This window comes from Equus przewalskii, chromosome 4 (genome assembly GCF_037783145.1).
Source record: "Equus przewalskii isolate Varuska chromosome 4, EquPr2, whole genome shotgun sequence".
NCBI lineage: Eukaryota > Metazoa > Chordata > Mammalia > Perissodactyla > Equidae > Equus > Equus przewalskii.
Window position 1 is genome coordinate 101,717,703 of NC_091834.1, and position 18,988 is coordinate 101,736,690.

Sequence of the window (18,988 nt, forward strand, 5' to 3'; positions counted from 1 at the left end):
CCTTCTTCCTAGTCTGTCTAGTCCGGAAGCTCTGCTGAAAGCTGCCCACCATGGGTGACCCTGATGGTATTTGAAATACCACTGGCACAGCTTTCAGCATCACAGCAACATGCAGCCACCGCAGTGTGACTCTGACAGACGAGTGATGTGGTTCCCTGGTGGGAAAATGAACCTGGGCCTCAGCAGCGAGAGCGCCAGATCTTAACCACTAGACCCCCGGGACTGGCTTCCTTATGCTTGGTGCTCTGAAATTTCATGAAGATGGGTCTGAGTCGGAAACGGTATATTTTTTCCTATTTCTTGTGCTTGCCACTAAGTGGGCTTTTTCATGCTGCAAATTAAAGTCCTTCCTTAACTCTGTGTGATTTGCTTCTTATTGACCTTTCCTCCCTAGCCCTTTCTCTGTCCTCTCTTTCAGACGCTCTCGCTGGCGGAGGTTTCACTAGCAGAACCGTGGCCATGGGGATTGTCCTCTTCCACTCTTATATTGTCTTTCATATTTCAGGCCTCTTCTCTTTTCATTCGTTTATGTTCTAGATTTTTCTTGGACTTTTTTTAACTTCAGCAACTATATTTTTAATCTCCAAGTAACTCTTGCCCCTAATGGTCTCTGCACCTAGCGTGTTCTTATTGCTGATAGATGCAATGTGGTCCCACTGTCTTCATCTTGCTCAAGGTGCTGTTTGGATGCTCTTCATTTCCCCCTGTCCCTCTTAGGGTCTGTTTTTCTGTCAGCTCAGTGAGCCTTGTGCTTCCCTCACGTACCTGGTCGTCCTTGGCTCTCTGTTCATTGTTGCAGAGGAAGGAGGAGGCAGTCTGCACCGGCTGCCACTGCCCATGTGCAGACTTTCCCCAGGCCACCGCCTACCCAGGAGTCTGATTAGGGACCCCTGTCTGTCAGGCAGGGACTCCCAACTCCCAAAACGTCTGCAAAAGGGGCCTTTGCTCTGCAGTGTCACGGCCCTACTGGGAATCTCAGCTCTCCCCAGAGAGACGGCTCAGTCACTTTGGAGGAGGGCTCTTCCAGGTTTCTGAGCTTTTGTGCTCTCTTTCTCGGGCCAGACTGCACCCTGAGTTCTCCATGCAGGCGGGGTCATTCCATGGACCCGAGGATGTCACGTGGTCGTGCTTTCAACAAGTAAAGTGACAAAAGCAGATGGTTTAGTGATGAAGCCAGATAGCTGCTGGCTGAGAGAGGACAGAGGGGATCCAGGGGAGGCCTTTCTTTAATTTTTTAAAAGTTTTTTAATGATTTAACTTGTTATTTTTTTGATTAAGGAATATTCAAAACATGCGAAGGGTACACAATGAAAAGTCTCCCTCCTACCTCATCTTCTAGATGCTCAGTTTCCCCCCTTGAGGTGGTCAAGTCTTGGTGATTCCTTCCAAAACGATCCTACGCATATGTAAATAATATGCCTATATGTATATATATGCATGCGTGTATTTGCATACATTGCAAAGAATATACGTAATCTCTTCTGTTACACATCTGTTTCATAACCCAAATTCGCTGACAAGGGAGTGATAAATCTGGAGGATGGTGACAGCACAGTGTGGACTCGCATTGGTGCACAGGTGATTTTTCCCAGAACTATGATGTTTATCCCACCACGTAACAGCAATGGAGCAGCACACCTGGCTTCACTCCCAGAAACGGCCCCCGGCTCAAGACACTTCGAGTGCAGCACTCTAGGATCTGGGACCTAGAGATTCCTGGGCAACCAATTTAAATGCCAGTTACTGGATCCCAGTCTTTCAGACTATTAATTAAAAGTCTTTCAATGGAAGTGGCTTAAGCAAAAGATTATTGGTCACACATCCAAACGGTCAAGAGTGAATCTGGCTTCAGGCACTGCTGCAGTCAAAGCTCGAGCAATATCATCAGCAGTGGTTTTTCCCATCTCTCAGCTCTGACTTCCACAAGCTGGCTTCCTTCTCAGGCTCCTGGCATGTCTCTGGCGGCTCCAGGAGGACCTCTCATGGAGGCAATATGGCTGCTGCAGCTCCAGCTTTACAGCCTTCCAGGTTCAAGTTCAGCGTAAAAAGCAAGAGCCTTTTCTGGTAGCCCTAAGATTTATTCTCATGTGACCGGCTTGGGCCATGTGCCCACTCCTGAAACAACCACCCTGGTCTGAGGGAAACAATCTGCTGTTTGATCTAAGATTGGGTCACGTGCTTTATCCCTGGAACTGAGGATAAAGCGCCACCACGAACACACAGCTGGACAATGAGAAAGAAGTGGATCCCCAAATGGAACTCCAGGCCTGTTCCCAGAAAAGGGGGAACTAATGCTGGGGGCCATCTGCTTACAAGATTCATACTAACACTAGTTCATTGGTTCTCAAAAACTGCTTTCCCCACCCCAACATGTTCCAACCAAAAATGGTGGGATAACTCGGCAAAGCCTCCAGACGATTCTGGTGTATCTCCTAGTGGGAATGTTCTTCCAACCTCACTGAGAACCGCTGCCCTACTCAATTACCACCCAAGTAGGTCCCATCGATCACAATGCAAACTGAGTATAAATGGCTCAAACTCCATGCACAGCTGGAAAAAACAATTCATGCCATTTACTGATTCATCCAACAAATATTTAGAAGCCATCCTCTCAACTGTCTCTAACATCATTCTTGTATGTACAAGACAGGAGGGTTTGTTCACAATTCATTGCTGACTTCAAAATCTATATTACCCAAATTGTCCATTGACACAAGAATGAATGAACAAAATGTGCTATCTGCATTCCATGGAATATTATTCATCCTTAAAAGGAAGGAAATTCTGATACACACTACAACATAGGTGAACCTTGAAGATCTTATGCTAAGTGAAATAAGCTAAACACAAAACAATACACATTGTATGATTCCATTTATATGAGGCCCCTAGAGTTGTCAAATTCACAGAGACAGAAAGCAGAATGGTGGTTCCCAGAGGCTGGAGAGAGAGGAAAATGGGGAGTTAGTGTCCAATGGGGACAGAGTTTCAGTTTGGGAAGATGAAAAGTTCTGGAGACGGATGGTGGTGATGGTTGCACAACAAAGTGAATGTACTTAATGCCACTGAACTGTCTGCTTCAAAATGGTAAAATATTTTAAAATAAAAATAAATAAGATATCGCTAGTGAGAGTCGGTAGCAAAAAAAACACAAAGACTTCAAAATTGTGTATTTTTCCAGCAGAAAATAAAATAAATAAAGGAGTAATTTTAAAGAAATAAAACAGATCACCAGTGGTATGACGTAGGAAAAAGAGAGTATGAAAAAGGAAAAGGAGAATTTGAAAAAGAAGTAGATATAAAATCTAGAAATTTAAAACTGGAATTTAAAATAGAATGGTTAAAAGCAGGTTACACATAACTGAGGCAGAAATTAGTCAACTTAGTAAATAGTTATAAAGAATTTAACCATAATGCAGGAGGTAGAAATAAAGACAAGAAAAATAAAAAATACAAATGGGGTTAGGAGATGAGGAAGCTACAACGAAAAGGTCTAAGGTATGTCTGGCCAAAATTTGAGAAGGAAATATTAGAGAGAATGCAGAAGAGGAACTATTCAAAAGTGTAATTCAGAGAGTTTTCCAGTTTTTAAAAATAAAAGCATGAATTCTTTTTTTTAAAATGCAAATGACATATGCTATTATATTAGTTTCAGGGTACAGCATAATGGTTTGATATTTGTATATATTGTGAAATGATCACCAGAATGAGTCTCACTAACATCCATCACTACCCGTAGTTACAATTTTTTTCTAGTGATGACAACTTTTAAGATCTACTCTCTTAGCAAATTTCAAATATCCAATACAGTATGACTAACTAAAGTCACCATGCTGCGCGTGACCATCTCACGACTTATTTAGGAAAATGTAAATTCTGAGACTGAGATTCTTTAAAAATAATCCCTCCGGAAGAATTTTCAAGGAAAAATAAATTTATACACACCTACAGATTTTGAAGTAAATCTTCAAAATACCAAACACAAGGAAAAGATCTTAAAAGCAAACAGAATTGGTTATATTTAACTAAAGCTAGTATTGTATATCCAGTGAAACTATCTATCTGGAGCTGAGTATAATAAAGAATATTCTGATAAATAAAAACTGAGGTTTACCACCAAGAAGCCTTTACTTTTAAAGAAACTTCTAAAGGACGTACCCCAAGGAAGAAGAAAAATATCAGAAAGAAAGCCTGAACTACAAGAAGAAAAGGAGAGCTTTTTTCTTAATAAAAACATATACAAATCTAAACAAACATTGAGTACATGAAAAAATTAAAGTATCTAATTTGTGGAGTTCATTATTTTATCAGGATAGAACTAAAATTCAAGAATGTCATGATGAGCATTCTAAAGGCACTGCATTTTTCAGATAGAGGATAAGGATATTGATTACCTTTAGTATTTTTTTAGTTAAGTGCACATGTTTTTAAAAAAAGAATTTCAAGGAATCCGTTAAAAAAATAGAAATCCTCCTGAACGAGGAGGGGGTGCGGGCGTGAAGAGGAGAGAGGGGGAAATTAACACAGTGAGCGCTGAAGAGTTCACAGCAGCAGCTAGTCGTGAAAAGGCGCCCTCCTAATGTCTCCTTCCTACTTCAGAAGGAATTTTTTAAACAAATTTGACAGTTTTTCCTAAAACTTAATTGCAAACTTTTCTGAGTACTTCTTTGGATCTGCGCTCCGGGGCCCTCTTTGCGGAGTCTGAGGCAGTGGGGCCTCCTTCCATCGGCGGAGACATCTCCGAAGAGAGGCTGAGCCTTGCAGGGCAGCGAAGAGTCCATGAACATTCTCCCCACAGGACAGCGCTCCCCGTCCTGGTCCTGCCCTTCACGGTTCTCTCCTTGGGCTGCGCGGAGCCGCCCCCACCTGCCTCCGATAGACCCACCAAGTCGAAAACACAGAAAGTCGGCAACGCCTCTCTCACACCCAACCTCCAGAGCATCGCAGCTCAGCCCAGCCCCCCGTAAACCTGCTCAGGACACTTACACTAACCTACGTTGAGCAAAACCATCTAACACAAAGCCCATTTCACAATAAAGTGTTGAATGACTCATGCAATTTATTGAATACCGCGCTGAAAGTGAAAACAGAATGGCTGATGTGTCCAGCATGGTCTAAGTGTGTGGGTCGTTTGCCCTCGGGTCGCGGGCCGACCGGTAGCTGCGGCTGCCCAGCCTCACAAGAGAGGATTCCACCGCATATCGCTGGCCCAGGAAAAGATCAAAATTCAAAATTCCAAGTTCGGTTTCTACTGAAAGCTGTCCCTTTAGAACCGTCGTAAAGTCGGAAAATCCTAAGTCAGGAGCTGTCTGTACTTTTCCAGGAAGTTTCTGTGATTGAGCCAGGCAGCTAACAGAGCCGAAGGCAGGGAAATTCCCAGGTGCCTCCCAGACTGAGCAAGGAGAATAAACACCACCCACACCACGTCGGCAAAGACCACGAACGTCAGCTGGATCTCAGTCGAGCCAAGAAATCCCAGACACGCATCCCCTCCACTGCCTCCTCCAGCAGGTACTAAGGAAGCCCTGCCCCTCGTCCCTCTTCCTGGTCCCAACTCGGAATGGGAGAGGGGAGCCCCGGAAAGGGAATGGAGGAGGAGCCCCACACCCAGACCCCTCCGGGTCTGAGCAGCCTCCCTACTCCTGGGGCGGGGAGCCAAGCTCTGATGATTGCAGTTTTAGAAATGAACAGGACTGAGTCTTGAAGACCAAACCTGAGACATCTGTGTGTGTGTGTGTGTGTGTGTGTGTGTGTGTGTGTGTGTGTGTGAGGAAGATTGGCCCTGAGCTAATATCAGTTGCCCATCTTCCTCTTTTTGCTGAGAAAGATTAGTGCTGAGTTAACATGTGTGCCCATCTTCCACTATTTTGTATGTGGGATGCCACCACAGCATGGCTGGGCAAGCGGTGTAGTGTCCACACCAGGAATCTGAACCTGAGAACCCGAGGCCACAGAAGCAGAGCAAGCGAACTTAACCACTATACCACCAGGTGGGCCTGAGACCATTTTAATGATGAAGTTCGGGAACCTGGAATCTGGCCCTGATGTTAAAGGAGTCAGTATCCAATGGGGAAAGAGGGAGTTGACAAAACACAATTAAGAGCAGTGATTAGAAAAGAACAGAACCTGTTTGTCCTCTGAATGGTTTTAAGTCCTTTGATAAACATATTACACATCCATAGGTTTGGGATGATTTGCCTCACCCCATCTCGGGATCGTGAAGCCCTTTCCATTGTATATATACAGCTTCATCACCACGACTGAGTTGTGCAAATAGACAAATAGCTGTTGTCTACTGCACAACTGTTGCTTAGCTGTCATCTAAGTAAACAAAAGCCAGGGAGAGGAGCATGACATCCTATTTCCTACGGAAAAGGAAAACAAAGATTCAGAAACTCCCAAGGTCACTCACAGGGTGGGGAGAGGGAGGGCAGGGGGGGCTAGAGAGGGCAGATAGTGGAGACCACCTTCCCTCAGAGACTTAGACACGTCAGGAGAAAAAAGGAAGAAGTTGTCAGACTCTGACAGTAAGAGACCATTTCATGCAATAACCACCAAAAAAAAACCCATGTTGACATTTATTTACCAGAATGAGAAATGATAAGAATTTCTATCTGGTCTGGCCATAAAAGGATTGGTTGAGAAACACTGAAGCACAGACATTAATTAATAGCATCTTAAGCTAAGGAAGAAAGTAAAGATGCCTTCTCTTACCAGCATCTTGGGTTTGTGTTTCTTATCACTAAAATTCCTTTTTAAAACTCTAAGGTTAGCAAGTTCATAAAAAGAATTAAAACAAAGATTAAATTCAAGGGGCCTCGTTCCATATCTGAATTCTCCCCGGCAAGCCGCCTAGATGTGATTATGTATACCCGTGCTTCTTGGAACATGCTGAACCCAAGAAGCACCTGCGGATCCTGTGAAAATGCAAATTCTGATTCAGGAGGTCTGGGGTAGGGCGGAGGGTCTGCCTCTCCAGCAAGCTCCAGGCTCCAGGCCAGCCAGTCCAGGGCCGGATTCACACAGGCAGCAGGAGGAAAATAGGCGCCTGTCAATCACCCAGTAGAACTAGCCACCCCCACCGCCCCCTACGCCAGGGGAGGGCAAACTTTTTCTGTAAAAGGCCTGGTAGTAAATATTCTAGGCTTTGTGGGCCATCAGTCTCTGTTGAGACTACTCAACTCTGCCCTGGTGCCATAGACAACGTGTGAACAAATAAGCGTGGTTGCGTTTCAATAAAGCTTTTTTTACAAAAATAGGTGGCAGACAGGCTTTGACCCTCAGGCTGTAATTTGGTAACCCCTGTTCAATGCCTCCATTTACTGCCCAATACTCTGAACATATTTCTGCCTTGTCTCCGTGAGCCTTTATTACACAAGCTTATTTATAAATCTCCATCTAGGGACTAGGCCAGTGAGAAGCCCCGGGGAGAGAGACATAGGCCCTCCACGCTTGGGGCCACGCCCCCCTCACTGCCGGAGCGCTGCACGTGTTCAGCGCAGCCTCTGAGGCAGTACTGCACAGTGGGTAAAGGTGGGGGCGTTGAGCCACTCGGCTTGGTTTGAAGACTAGTTGCTCTCCTGTGAGTCTGCTCAGTAAGGAAACCTACCTCACAGAGATTTCATAAGATTTCATAATGAAAATGCAAGGCTGCTTACTATGGTGGAATCAGAAAAAAGCCAGACTATCACATCTTTAATTCTCCAGACCATAACCTGTTTTCTTACCCTTTAGAAATGCTCACATCTATGTATTTCTATTATATATTTATAAAAAAATGAAAAAAGTAAAAAACAAATTGAGCACATCATTTACAATGAAAGTGAAGAATAATAGGTGTGTACGTAGAGAGAGAGAACCAACACTAATTACTACAAAAAAAGAAAGAAGGAAGGGAAGGAGGGAGGAAGAGAGAGATCTTGTTCCATGATTCACATAGTTCTGTATATTCAAGTCCAGGTTGTAGATGCTTAAAGACAGTCGTAGTAGATTGTCTTTAAAAGATTCTAAGCATATGAGAGATTTTTTCACTTTACATTGAACAGAAGGAAATCATAAAAAGGAGTGTTGCCGCTTGGGATATAGAGCAGAACATAATTAAATTTAGTCTCATTGGGACCTTGTTTCCATGTGACAAATCCACTCTCGTCTGATTCCATCCATACCAACACAAAGGCCCTTCACAGAATGCCATGTGTATAAACAGAAGGAGACCACAACCTTTCTGTGCAAAATTATTTTTCATGGTTGTTTATGTTTAATCAGCGTTGGGGAAAATGTGACAATACCTGTTCCTTGAATTGAGGACACTGGAGTGGGAACGGTAGGTGAGGGTGATGGGGAGAGGAGGAGGTGGTGGACAGTGGCCAAAGGAGAGGCAAGTATGAGGGACAGGGCAGCGATGGGCCCGGGGGAGCACCCTGGGCTACTCCGCAGGGACATGTGGGGATCCAGGCAGGGTCTTTGGCAGCTCACAGGATGATGGCAGCCGTGGTCTTCTCCTTAGAGGGGGAAGGAGGCACTGAATTCTCCCCCAGGAGCTTCTTTTCTGACCCTTCCTCATCCTGAAAAAACAGGGGGAAATCAATTCTTGGGTGGAAAAGGATGGGGCAGAGTTAGCTTCATAGAACTTGAAATCAGGAAGAGGAAAGAAGGGGAAGGAAAAGGTGACCATGGAAGGGGAGCTAGACAAAGATCTAGGACAAAAAAGAGGGAAAGTGGGAAAATGAGAGTAAAGGAGGGCATGGAGAAGCAGAGGGTGGAAGTTAACCCAGGATGCACTGATTCCTCAGAGAGCAAAGGGAGGAGCCGAGCCCTGGAAAGAAGTTGAGTGAGGTTGAGCATGACTCTGCTAGGCAGTGTGCCTGGCCCCAATGTTTCTCCCTGTTCCCAGAGCCTCACCAACCAACCAGACCCTCTCTTTCCCCAGTGCCCCCCTGACAGCTCACCAGGGGCCGGGAGCTCTGGCCACATAAGCTTCGAAGACCCACACCCAGGGAAGCCAAGGATACAATGACCTGCAGGACACAGACAGCCAGGAGCAGAGCACGAATTCCTAGGAACAAGTTCTGGAGATAAAGGAAGAAAAAAGATACAGTCAGGAGTCCACTCCTCTGAATCTCCTCTTACTACCACCTTATCAGCCCAGCCAGGTATCAGATTCTGTCCAACTAACTACTTCCCACCAAAGCAGATTGCATTTTCCAACTCTTTGGGCAGCCACAGCTTCCACCCCATTTGCTTGCCAGCAAGATGACCTTACCACCAACTATGAAGAGCTGGGGTCTATTTCTCCAGCCCCTAGGATCTGGAAGGGCCTGTGACCACTTTCACCAATAAAATACAGTGGAAGTGACACTATGCCAATTAACGGGGTAGCCGTTAGCTGGCCTGGCAGCTTCCATTTCCTACTTCTTGGAATGCTCTCAGTGGGATGCTCCCTGTTGGAACCTAATTGCTGAGCTATGAGAAGTACAAGCCACATGGTGAAGCCATTGTAGGCCCTCTGGCTGATAGCCCCAGCTGAGCTCCCAGCCATGGATTTCATCATCTTGGACGTCCAGCCCAGATGAGCCCTCAGATGACTTCACCCACCATTGACATCTGAACTGCATGAGAAAACCCAAGTGAGGACTGCCCCTCTGAGCCCAGTCAGCCCACAGAATGTGAGAAATAATAACAAATTGTAGTTTTAAGCCACTACATTTTTAGGGTGGTGTGTTATGCAGCAATAGGTAACTGGAACAGCCACACACCGGGAAAGACAGAGGGTGGCCCACAATATCCTCTCTTAAATGTCTCCTCTTCGCCCCTCATCCCCTTTGATTCAGGGAATCTTCATGTCATGAAGGTCTGAGAAATGTCTTCAGCCTAAGTTAAAACCTCGTGAACAAAAGACCTAGGATGAGGTCCAAGCACAGAGAGCCTACGTGTCTGCCTTCCAGTGCCCTGGTTCCTTGGGAACAAATGGTTCTGATGAGTCCCTAGAAGATTGGACTTTCCATTCTCACCATCAGCATTTGCATGTAGACTTTGCAATAGTCCTTTCTCCAGCTTGAGCCGTAGCTTCTTTGCATCCATCTATACCCAGTGGTTGTGAAGGCAGGGGCTGGGGGATCACACACAGTGTCGATGTAGACGAAGCCATCACTTTGCCAGGTTAAGCTATTCACACAGAAGACAACAGCAGCCACAGCCGTGGCAACGCCAGCCAGGGTGAGCAGACCTGACACCCAGCCCTAAAAGAGAGAAGTTCAGAATGCAGACTCCCTCTGTTGATGGCAAAGCCATGGGGTCCCAGCCTCAAACCTGTCTCCTCTTCTCCAGCTTCCTAGCCCAGGAAAACCTCCCTACCCCTCCAGGAAGGAACGCGGGATATTGGGAACCAAAGGAGAGGAGACAGGAAACTAGAGCAGAAAGACTGAGACATAGGAGGGGGCAGAGGATGCCCAAGACTCACTGAAAGCTTGCCCCGGTGCTTCTCATGGACAATGGTCCCAGCTCCTGCTGTAATAGCCTGGGAAGAGAAGACACCAGAAAAGACCTCCAATTTACTCTCCTGAGATGATCTCCATCACCCTTCCCCCAATAGCTCCCAGAACAACTAATTGGAGCAGGATCCCAGGGACAGGCAAAGAAACCTGGCATATGGACAGGACTCCATTACAATTGCCCCTTGCCGTAAAGAGGAAAATGGAGAGTGAAAGGGTTTTGCCAGGCCCCTAAGGAAGCTTCCTCATGGCAAAGGGCATTTGGACTCCGGGTCTTGGGTCTCTTCCCCACATGCCTGACCCAGATCCAAGGGAACTTTCTCCTTGCTCAATGGCTTGCCTCCCACTGAGCTCACAGCCCCTTCCTTACTCACCACAGACCCTGCCCATAAGGCGCAGCCTGAGGCACGCAGCTCGGTCCAGGGTCCAAAGTAGAGAAACGCTCCAAGCGCACAGCTTACAGCCCCCAGCAATATCTGGGTCACCTGCAAGACAGAGCCAGACTCCTTCCCACAAAGCCCACAAGCCTCAGGAGCAGCCACCCAGCTCCCACCTAGGTGGCTTTCCTCTCCTTCTCCTCTGCCTTGACCTCTCTGCAGCTCTGATTCTGGAAGGTTCTGTTCCCTTACCATCCATGAAGCAGCATGTCCTATTCTTCCCCATCCCTCTGACATGCCAGGCTTTTAGCCTTCATCACTTTTTCCTAAACACCACACTTTTGTCATCCCACCTGATGGTTCTCACTTTTTTCTCCTTATTCTCCCTTGGGAATCACATCATCTTATCCATGATGGGTGAAAAAGACCCCCTCCAAGAAAAGACTGTGGTTAGCTGACAGCCTACAGTGGTCAGCTCCTTCAAGGGCCCCTCGTCTTTCAAGCCAAGGGCACACTCTGGGGACGGCTGCCCAGCCAATGGCTAAGCAAGGCAGTGTACAACGGCCATTTCCACCCAACGTGGAACTCCTGGAAGGGCAGTCTTTGCTCCAGAGCTCCCCACTGGGCTGGCAGAGACCTTGTCAGGCCTACATCATGGTCTAATGTCTCCCCCTGCCCATTTCTGCTCCCTCCCTTTTCGTTTCCTAGTTCTTACACCCCAATAACCTTTTGCACACCTAACTCCAACTCAGCATCTACTTCCTGGAGAATCCGACTATCACAGCCTCTTGGACATCACCGCCTGCATGTCCTGCTAGCATCTCAGATTCATCACACCCAAATTCCACACCCCACCCACACCTCCAACGTCTGCCTTCCCCTGACTTCCAGGGCTCCAATCTCCTGGTCAGCCACACTCCAAACCTCAGCATGTTCTTGGGCTCCTCTCCTCCCTTGTATCCCAAACCCTTTCACTCCCAAGTCACCGAGACCCTATCCACAAAGGATTTGGACTCCTCCCTTTCCTCGTCATTTCCGCTGTGACCACACAGGCGCAGACCCTTGTACTTCTTCCTTGGACACCTTCTAGCTGTGAGGCAGCCTAAAGCCCAGGTTCCTGCTTAGAATCCATCCACAGCCTTCCCACTATGGAAGCTGACTCAGGACAGACTCCTCACCCCATCATTCAAGGCTCTCGGCAATATAGCCCTGGGCTGCATTTCCAGGCTAATCAGCCATGAATCCCATTCTCTTTACTCTGATAGAACTTGCCCTGTGCTTTCTGGCTTCTTTGCCCTTGTTCCTGCCACTCTCTTAACCTAGAATTCCGTTGCTTCTATCTGTCTAAACCCACTCTTTCTCTACTAAAGGTCTGGCTCAGATGCCAACTCCTGCAGGATGCCGCCCTGCCTCCAAGGACATCACCTAATCTGCCTTTAATTCTAGGCATTTGTGTAGTTGCCTGATCCCTTCTGATGCATGCTGAGCCCCTTTAGGTTTCAGCCCAGGGATCCTTTGAGCAGTTTTCCCTGAGGTGCCTAGCCTACTGCCTTGCATCTGCAGGCCCTCAGTGCATGTGGGTTCCATTAATCTGAATCAACAGCCCCCAGGGATTCTTCCACCCATCCCCACCTCTGGCCGGCACTGCCCCACTGCACCATCCATCCAAGCAGTCCAGCCTTCTCGTTCATCCAAACTTCTGTGGGGAACCTTCCAAAACCTTCTTTTCCCAAACAAGACGGGATATAAATAGTGAGTTCTCATTGGGATTCAACCCATTCTCCTTTTTGCATCCTACTGAGGAAGGAGAGTGTCCTCCTCTGTGGCACCTCACTAACCAGCCTCTCCAGCCCACTCTTACCCCTAGTGCCAGCTGCCCATAGCTTTTCCTGGCCTTAGAAGGGCCACTGTCCCGAGGGCGAGAAAAGAGCTCCTTCAGGGAACCTCCAGCTTTTAGCAGTTGTGCCAAAGCCGATTCCTGGTGGATGTGGATGTTGATGTGGGTGGGCTGCGGCAGCGTGGAGGCCACATCGACTCCATTCAGAGTCACCATGTTTTGGGTCATCGTGCCTGCTGGGGAGAAGACGTACAGAAGTGAGGTCTGGGAACGAGGTAAGGCAAAAAGGAACACATCACATGAGTGAAGGGAGAGAAAACAGTCTCCTTGTCAAGTTCCAAAGGGCCTTCCAGTGTAGGTATCAATGTCATGGTGACCTTAATCTGGGGTGCAAAGCCAAATCGGCTCTAGAGTCTTTTACCACATATATTCTTGGACCTCTCCCCAAAACTGTCTGATAAAGTTTCTCCGGGTCTCAGGTTGGACAAAGAAAGGAATCTGAATTATTTCAGTGACTTAGTATACATATTTACACATAATACTCTCATACGGTGAAAAAGTTCAAACAATACGAAAGGGTATACCTTTAAAACCCTCTCTCCTAGCTTTCTCTCCAACCACCTAGTTGCCCTCCAAATGGAAACTAATATCATCATTCTCTTACATATCCTACAATGATATTTCCTCCCCCAGTTTTCCCACAAACACACTGTTCTGCACAATGACTTGTTCACAGAACCACATTTAAAAATAATCCTGCATCAGTCCATAAAATGCTTCCTCACTCATTTGTGTAGTTACGGAGTATGCCACTGTATGAATGCATCATAATTTTTTTAAGCAGTCTCATATGGATAGACACCTATTTTTTTCTTACAAACAACATGGAGTTTGCAGGTCAGTGGAAAGGCGCATGTGTGTTTTGATGGATCTTGCCGTCGTGGAGCGACCTCCATGCAATTCACAGGCAGGAGGAAGGTCGCAGCTTACCCACAGCCCCTCCCCATGGCCAGCAGAAGGTGTCAGCAAACTTTTTAATCTCTTTCAAATGCATATCAGGAAAATTACATTCCAATGTAGATTTTAATCAATTTTAGGCAATAAAATGCTCCCTTTTCAGTGTATATCTCAACAAGTTTGGGCAAATTTGTACATTTGTGCAACCACAACTGGAGTCAAGATACAGAACATCTCTATGTTGCAAAAACCTCCCTAAGGTTCCTCCCAGAATAAATCCCCAACACCTGCACCAGGCAACCGCTGATCTGCCGTCTGTGGCTCTTCCAGGAGAGGTTCAGTTCCTGGTTCTCTTATTATGAGTGAGGTTGGTCATCTTTTCATATGCTGAATGGCCATTTTCGGTTCTTCTTTTATGAGCTCTCTGTTCATAGCCTACATCCTTCTTGTTTACTTTGTTTCATTTTGGTCTTTACGGGAGTTCTTTGTGTATTTGAAAAATTATCATCTGTGACTCGAGCTCCAAATATTTCTTTACAATTTGTGATGTATTTTTTGACTTTGCTTGAGTTTTTATATAATCTGAGTTTTCGATCTTTTTTACGATTTCTAGGTTTTACATCCTACTTAAAAAGGACTTTCCCATTTCAAGATTATAAAATAATTCTTCGTGTTTTCTTCAAAGTGGTTTTATGCTTTCAGTTCACATTTAAATGTAGATCCGTCTAGAATTTCTCTTGGAAATTGGAAGATATGAATCCAAGTTAGGTTGGGTTTTTATTTTTATTTTTCTTTCCCAGATGGTTTACTTCTGGAGGGCATGTTCTGTTTGTGGAATATATCATCTTTCTCCCACTGATTTGAAATGCTCCCCTGAGCAAAAGCAAAATTCCCGTAGGAATTCCGGTTTATTCTACTCTTTATATTCTGCCCATTGGTGTGTCTGATGGGTCATGCACCACAATTTTAATTATGAGTATACATTTAATATTTAGTTGAGCTATTTCATGTTATTTTTTTCTTTCATGGCCATTTTTGCTCACTTACTTCTGTGTGTGCACTTTAGAATCAACCTGCCTAGCTTCAATAGAAATTCTCTGTAGGTAACTCTAATGGGCCTCCTACTTAATTACCATCATTTAAATCATAATATTATTAATAACAATTCTAATAACACCAGCAAAAATAGCAATCCTAAAGTCTCCCCATCTGTATTCTATGTACTTTTCAAAGTGGTTTCACTCTCTCACCTACCTGGCCTCCTTTGAGGCATAAATGACAGGTGTTTGACAATTCTGCAGATGCACAAGGAGGCTCAGACTTGTTCACAGACACACACAAGGAAGTCCAGCTCAGATTCCACCCAGATCTTCCCTTGGGGCCCAGGAGTTCAGCATCATGTTGCAGCCCTGAATGTACCTTGCAGCTCCCTCTGAGCCCCCTGGGTACCACCACTCTCCTCACCCGACTCCCGCCCCCAGATCAGCCTGGCCCCCTGCTCTTCCACTGAAGCAGGCCAGCCCCATGAAGATTCCCCTCCCACACCACCGTGACTCCAGGCTGTGGGGCTCTTCCCTGCTGCTCTGGACACTCTTCTCTGCCCAGCTCCTTCCAGTGCCGCTGGAGTTGAGGACAGAGGACCAAGATCCCTGCTATGCCCTGGGCCCTCCACCCTCAGGCTTCACTCCAGAGGACCTCTCACCACCAAATCACCTGAACCTGAACTTCAGCCACCCCATGCAGAATAAAGGCCTGAGGCACCACTGAGGGTGAGGGAGAGCCAGGCTGATGGGGCCAGACACATGCCTCCCCAGCCATTTTCCTAGGGTCACATCCTCTGTCTATAACACCCATCCCTCCTAAGCAAGGCCTATGGGAACCAGGAATGGGGGAGAAGGCATCCTATGAGACAGGATGGAGGCTTTGGGGACTGGTCTTGGAGACTCCCCGAGAGAGAGGGGTCCTGCGGTGAGAGTCTCCTGGGAAGGGGCCCCGGAGCTGTGATAGCCCTGCTTACCTGCTGTCTTCTGGCAGCCACAGAGCAGAGCAGGCCTGGGAGGAGCCGACCTAGAGCTGAGGACCTGCTGGTGGGTGGGAGGGACGAGAGCTGAAGGAAGGAGGGGAGGGAGAAGGGCCTGCCCTTCAGCATCACATCCCAGAAAATAGCTGAGGCAGAGGGGCCCCTCTAGGGGGTTCAGTCTTGAGCAGATAATCAGGTTGGCTGGAGATGGCAGAACACGCTCACACACACACACACACACTCACACACTGGTGCCTACTCAGACAACACACACACTGGGCACACATACAGCACAGGCAAATCTTTGTTCAGAAAGCCCCTACCCAGGTGGTGGTTGGGGACACGACAGCCTCATGGGGTTTCCCAGGGCTGGTCAGCTCCGAGGTCTCCCAGGCTACCCACCTGGCCCCCAAGCTCTCCAGCACCAGAGCCCAGTGATCCTCCGGCGGCTGGAAAACCCCAGAGGGGCCCCTTTGCCCAGCTGAGTTCTGGGAAGCTTCACGCTGAAGTCCCACCAGTTTGGCCTCCATCCTTCCCTTTCTGGCGCTCCACCAACACCCTCCTGCTTCTGCACAGCCCTCAGCTCCAGCTCAGACCCTCCCGGCCCTCCCTGCTCACACACTCAGCCACAGATCCCTGAAGAGAGCAGGTGAGGCAGGCCCACAGCCCAGGTGGCCCTTTCTCAGAGACCTTTCTCACAGCCCCCCTCCCCAAGGGGTTCGCTTTCCTGCCCCCTCACAGTTCTCTGCAACCTCGCCCCTCAGGACTTGCTGGGGAGGGAGTGGGGGAGGGACCCACCACCCTGTGGAAGATGTGACTAGGGAAGGTGGCAAGAACAGAGGCCAAGTGCATCCCTGTCTGATGGCAAGTCAGTCTGGCCTGTGACCCCCCCTTCACCCACAGCTCGGTCCTTTCTTGGGGGCGGTGGCAGCTTGAACAGGCAGTGTGGGGCTGAGTGGCCGTTGGTGGAGAGGGAGATATTTAGGGGCTGAGGGGTGTCCCCAGGCCCAGCTGGGGAGCAGCTGCTGCAATAGAAGCCCAGCAGGCGGCTGGGACTTGGGTTCTGTCGGTGGCCTGAGGGCTCTGGAGGAGAAGAGACCTGGAGAAGAGCCAGGGTGGGGGCCACGATGGCAGGAGCCGGCTGAGAGCAGAGGGTGGAAAGGGGAGGAATACAGGGTACTGCTTGGTCCAGACCCCAAGGCCCTGGGAGGAGGGTGGGGGGACACAGCAGATGTGGCGTGAAGGGGGAGGTTCCAGAGGGCTCAGCGGTCACCACAGCCCCAGCAGAGTCAGGCTGTCCTGACATGACAGCCCTTGAGAGGGAGGACCTGCCGTGCCGCTCTGTGACTAGGGGCCTCCACCAGTCCTGAACTCCAGTGAAAACCTTCTGCCAACTTTTTCTCCATGACACTCCCATCCTCCCTCCCCCAGACAGATGTCCACAGGCATGGGGATGGTAGACGGTGGTGTCGTGGCCCCTGGGGGCCCCCAGCCCACCTGCATCGACGTGCACATCCACCAGGAGTCAGCTCTGGGCAAGCTCCTGCTGAGCGGGTGCTCCCTGCTGCGGCCCTCCTCCCAGACCCTGGGCAGCAGGCGGCTGCTGGTGGCCTCCTGGGTGAGTAGGGCTGCCCACCTCGTGGGGCCCAAGGGGGCATCAGGCTCTCTGCATCAGGAAAGGGAAGACCCATCCTCTTGCTGAGCACACTCTCCACCAGCCTCTCTGAATAGGACACTAAGCCAGTTTTATCTTGTTACTAGAAATCAAGTTCTCCTGTGTTCTGTCTCTGGCTTCTTTCCTCACAGACCAGCCTTTTCAATAAAAGCTCTAGTAGGAAGGGTAGGCTGTGGGCTAAAGGGGTGCAAAGGACCCATGACCATTTAAAGTCCTAGCTGGTGGAACCCTGAGTCCATCCCCTCTACACCAGCATAGGCTGACTTGTCTTCCCCTCCCCTCCCCTCCACTCCCCTCCCCTCGCCTCTCCTCTCCTCCTCTCCTTCCCCTCCCCTCCCCTCTCCTTTCCTCCACCTTCCCCCTTCCTCTCTTCTCCTCTCCTCCCCTCCTCTCCCCTCCCCTCCTCCTCCTGTCCTTCCCTTCCCTTCTCCTCTCCTCTCCCCTCCCCTCCCCCCTCCTCTCCTCTTGTCCTTCCCCTCCCTTCTCCTCTCCTCTCCCCTCCCCCTCCTCTCCTCCTCTCCTTCCCCTCCCCTCCCTTCTCCTCTACCTTCCCCCTTCCTCTCTTCTCCTCTCTTCCTCTCCCCTTTCCTCTCCTCCCCTCTCTTCACCTCTCCTCTCCCTCCTTCTTTCTCTCTCCTCTCTCTCTTTCTCTTTCCTGGGTTCTAACTGTTAATACTTGAAGTGGCAGGTCCTCAAAGCTACCGCAAGTCTTGGGGGCAGAGGGTTGCTCCTAGGCCCAGGAAGCTGGGAGCCGGATTCTGAAGTTCTTCATCTTTCAGGCGGTGCAGATCGTGCTGGGGGTGTTGAGTGGGGTCCTAGGAGGATTCCTCCATTTCTTCTACTACTCCCCTGTGCGGAACTCGGGAGCTGCCATCTGGACAGGCGTGGTGGTGAGTGCAGCCGGAGGATGGTTGATGGGCCCGGGAAGGGGCAGGTGGACCTGCTGTCAGAGGTCATAGACTGTCGCCATCAACACCCTCGCCATCCACATGGTGCTGTACAGTGTCAGCAATCAAAAAGACCCTGAGTCATCAAGGCCAATTCCCTATTTCTACAGATGAGAAAATAGCTTAGGGAAGTGGTGGTCTGTCTAAAGCCGCCCAGTCAGCTCTCCCGGCTCCCTGCCCAGGGCCTCTCCCACCAGGCTGGCCACCTCTCCCCATCTTCGACAGCAAATATCAACTAAGGATCTAGGACCAAGCTCCTCTCCAGAGGCTTGCACTGAGATGTGGGAGGCAGAATGTGCTGGAGAGTGTGTACCCTACAAGGAAGGGCCACTTGCCGCTCGTTCACTGCCCTCTGCAGGTCCTGCACATGGTGGGAATCCAGTGGGTATCACTGAACGACAGTGGTTAATGTCACCAGATGGGCTGTGCAATCTGCAATAAGAGCTTGGTGGGGAGGTCATGGCAGGATTGAGGGGTCATTTAGCATACCCACACTCACAGAATAACAGCAAAACACACTATTTATTGAGAGGGGCCAAAAGTAATCATCCTCAGCCACCCAATGGCAAAAAAACACTCGGATTAGTAAGAGAATTGCCAAATGGTATTCGGAGCCATCTGTCCACCGGGATATACCGGACCTCCTGCTCTGTAAGCCCAGCCAGGTGGGCTGCTGAGCACTGTT

General features: G+C 48.6%; 2 protein-coding genes across 23 annotated transcripts in view; one reads left to right on the forward strand and one right to left on the reverse strand.

Moving 5' to 3' along the window:
• Window positions 1-8,234: 8,234 nt before the first annotated feature.
• TMEM176B (transmembrane protein 176B) lies at window positions 8,235-18,381 on the reverse strand. 17 transcript variants are annotated; one of them, XM_008508576.2, is made up of 9 exons: window positions 18,033-18,381; window positions 17,179-17,347; window positions 15,679-15,742; window positions 12,729-12,937; window positions 10,865-10,975; window positions 10,460-10,516; window positions 10,011-10,238; window positions 8,949-9,068; window positions 8,235-8,564 (listed from the first exon to the last, which is right to left on the reverse strand). In XM_008508576.2, the coding sequence occupies exons 2-9, from the start codon at window positions 17,194-17,196 to the stop codon at window positions 8,472-8,474; spliced, it is 900 nt and encodes a 299-aa protein (XP_008506798.1). In that variant the 5' UTR covers window positions 17,197-17,347; window positions 18,033-18,381; the 3' UTR covers window positions 8,235-8,471. The 17 variants fall into 17 exon arrangements, with proteins under 17 accessions (XP_008506798.1, XP_070472867.1, XP_070472868.1 ...); XM_070616766.1 differs by having other exon boundaries at window positions 12,729-12,940; window positions 18,059-18,380; XM_070616767.1 differs by having other exon boundaries at window positions 12,729-12,940; window positions 18,033-18,357.
• TMEM176A (transmembrane protein 176A) overlaps window positions 16,146-18,988 on the forward strand; it is a 30,834-nt gene continuing 27,991 nt past the window's right edge. For 2 of the 6 annotated variants that reach the window (XM_070616785.1, XM_070616781.1), the window contains exons 1-3: window positions 16,165-16,330; window positions 17,117-17,299; window positions 18,136-18,246. In XM_070616785.1, coding sequence (XP_070472886.1) covers window positions 17,117-17,299; window positions 18,136-18,246 — 294 coding nt within the window. In that variant the 5' untranslated portion in view covers window positions 16,165-16,330. Of the gene's footprint in view, window positions 16,331-17,112; window positions 17,300-18,135; window positions 18,247-18,988 lie in introns of all 6 variants that reach the window. The other 4 variants (XM_008508570.2, XM_070616783.1, XM_070616784.1 and 1 more) reach the window with 4 other exon arrangements.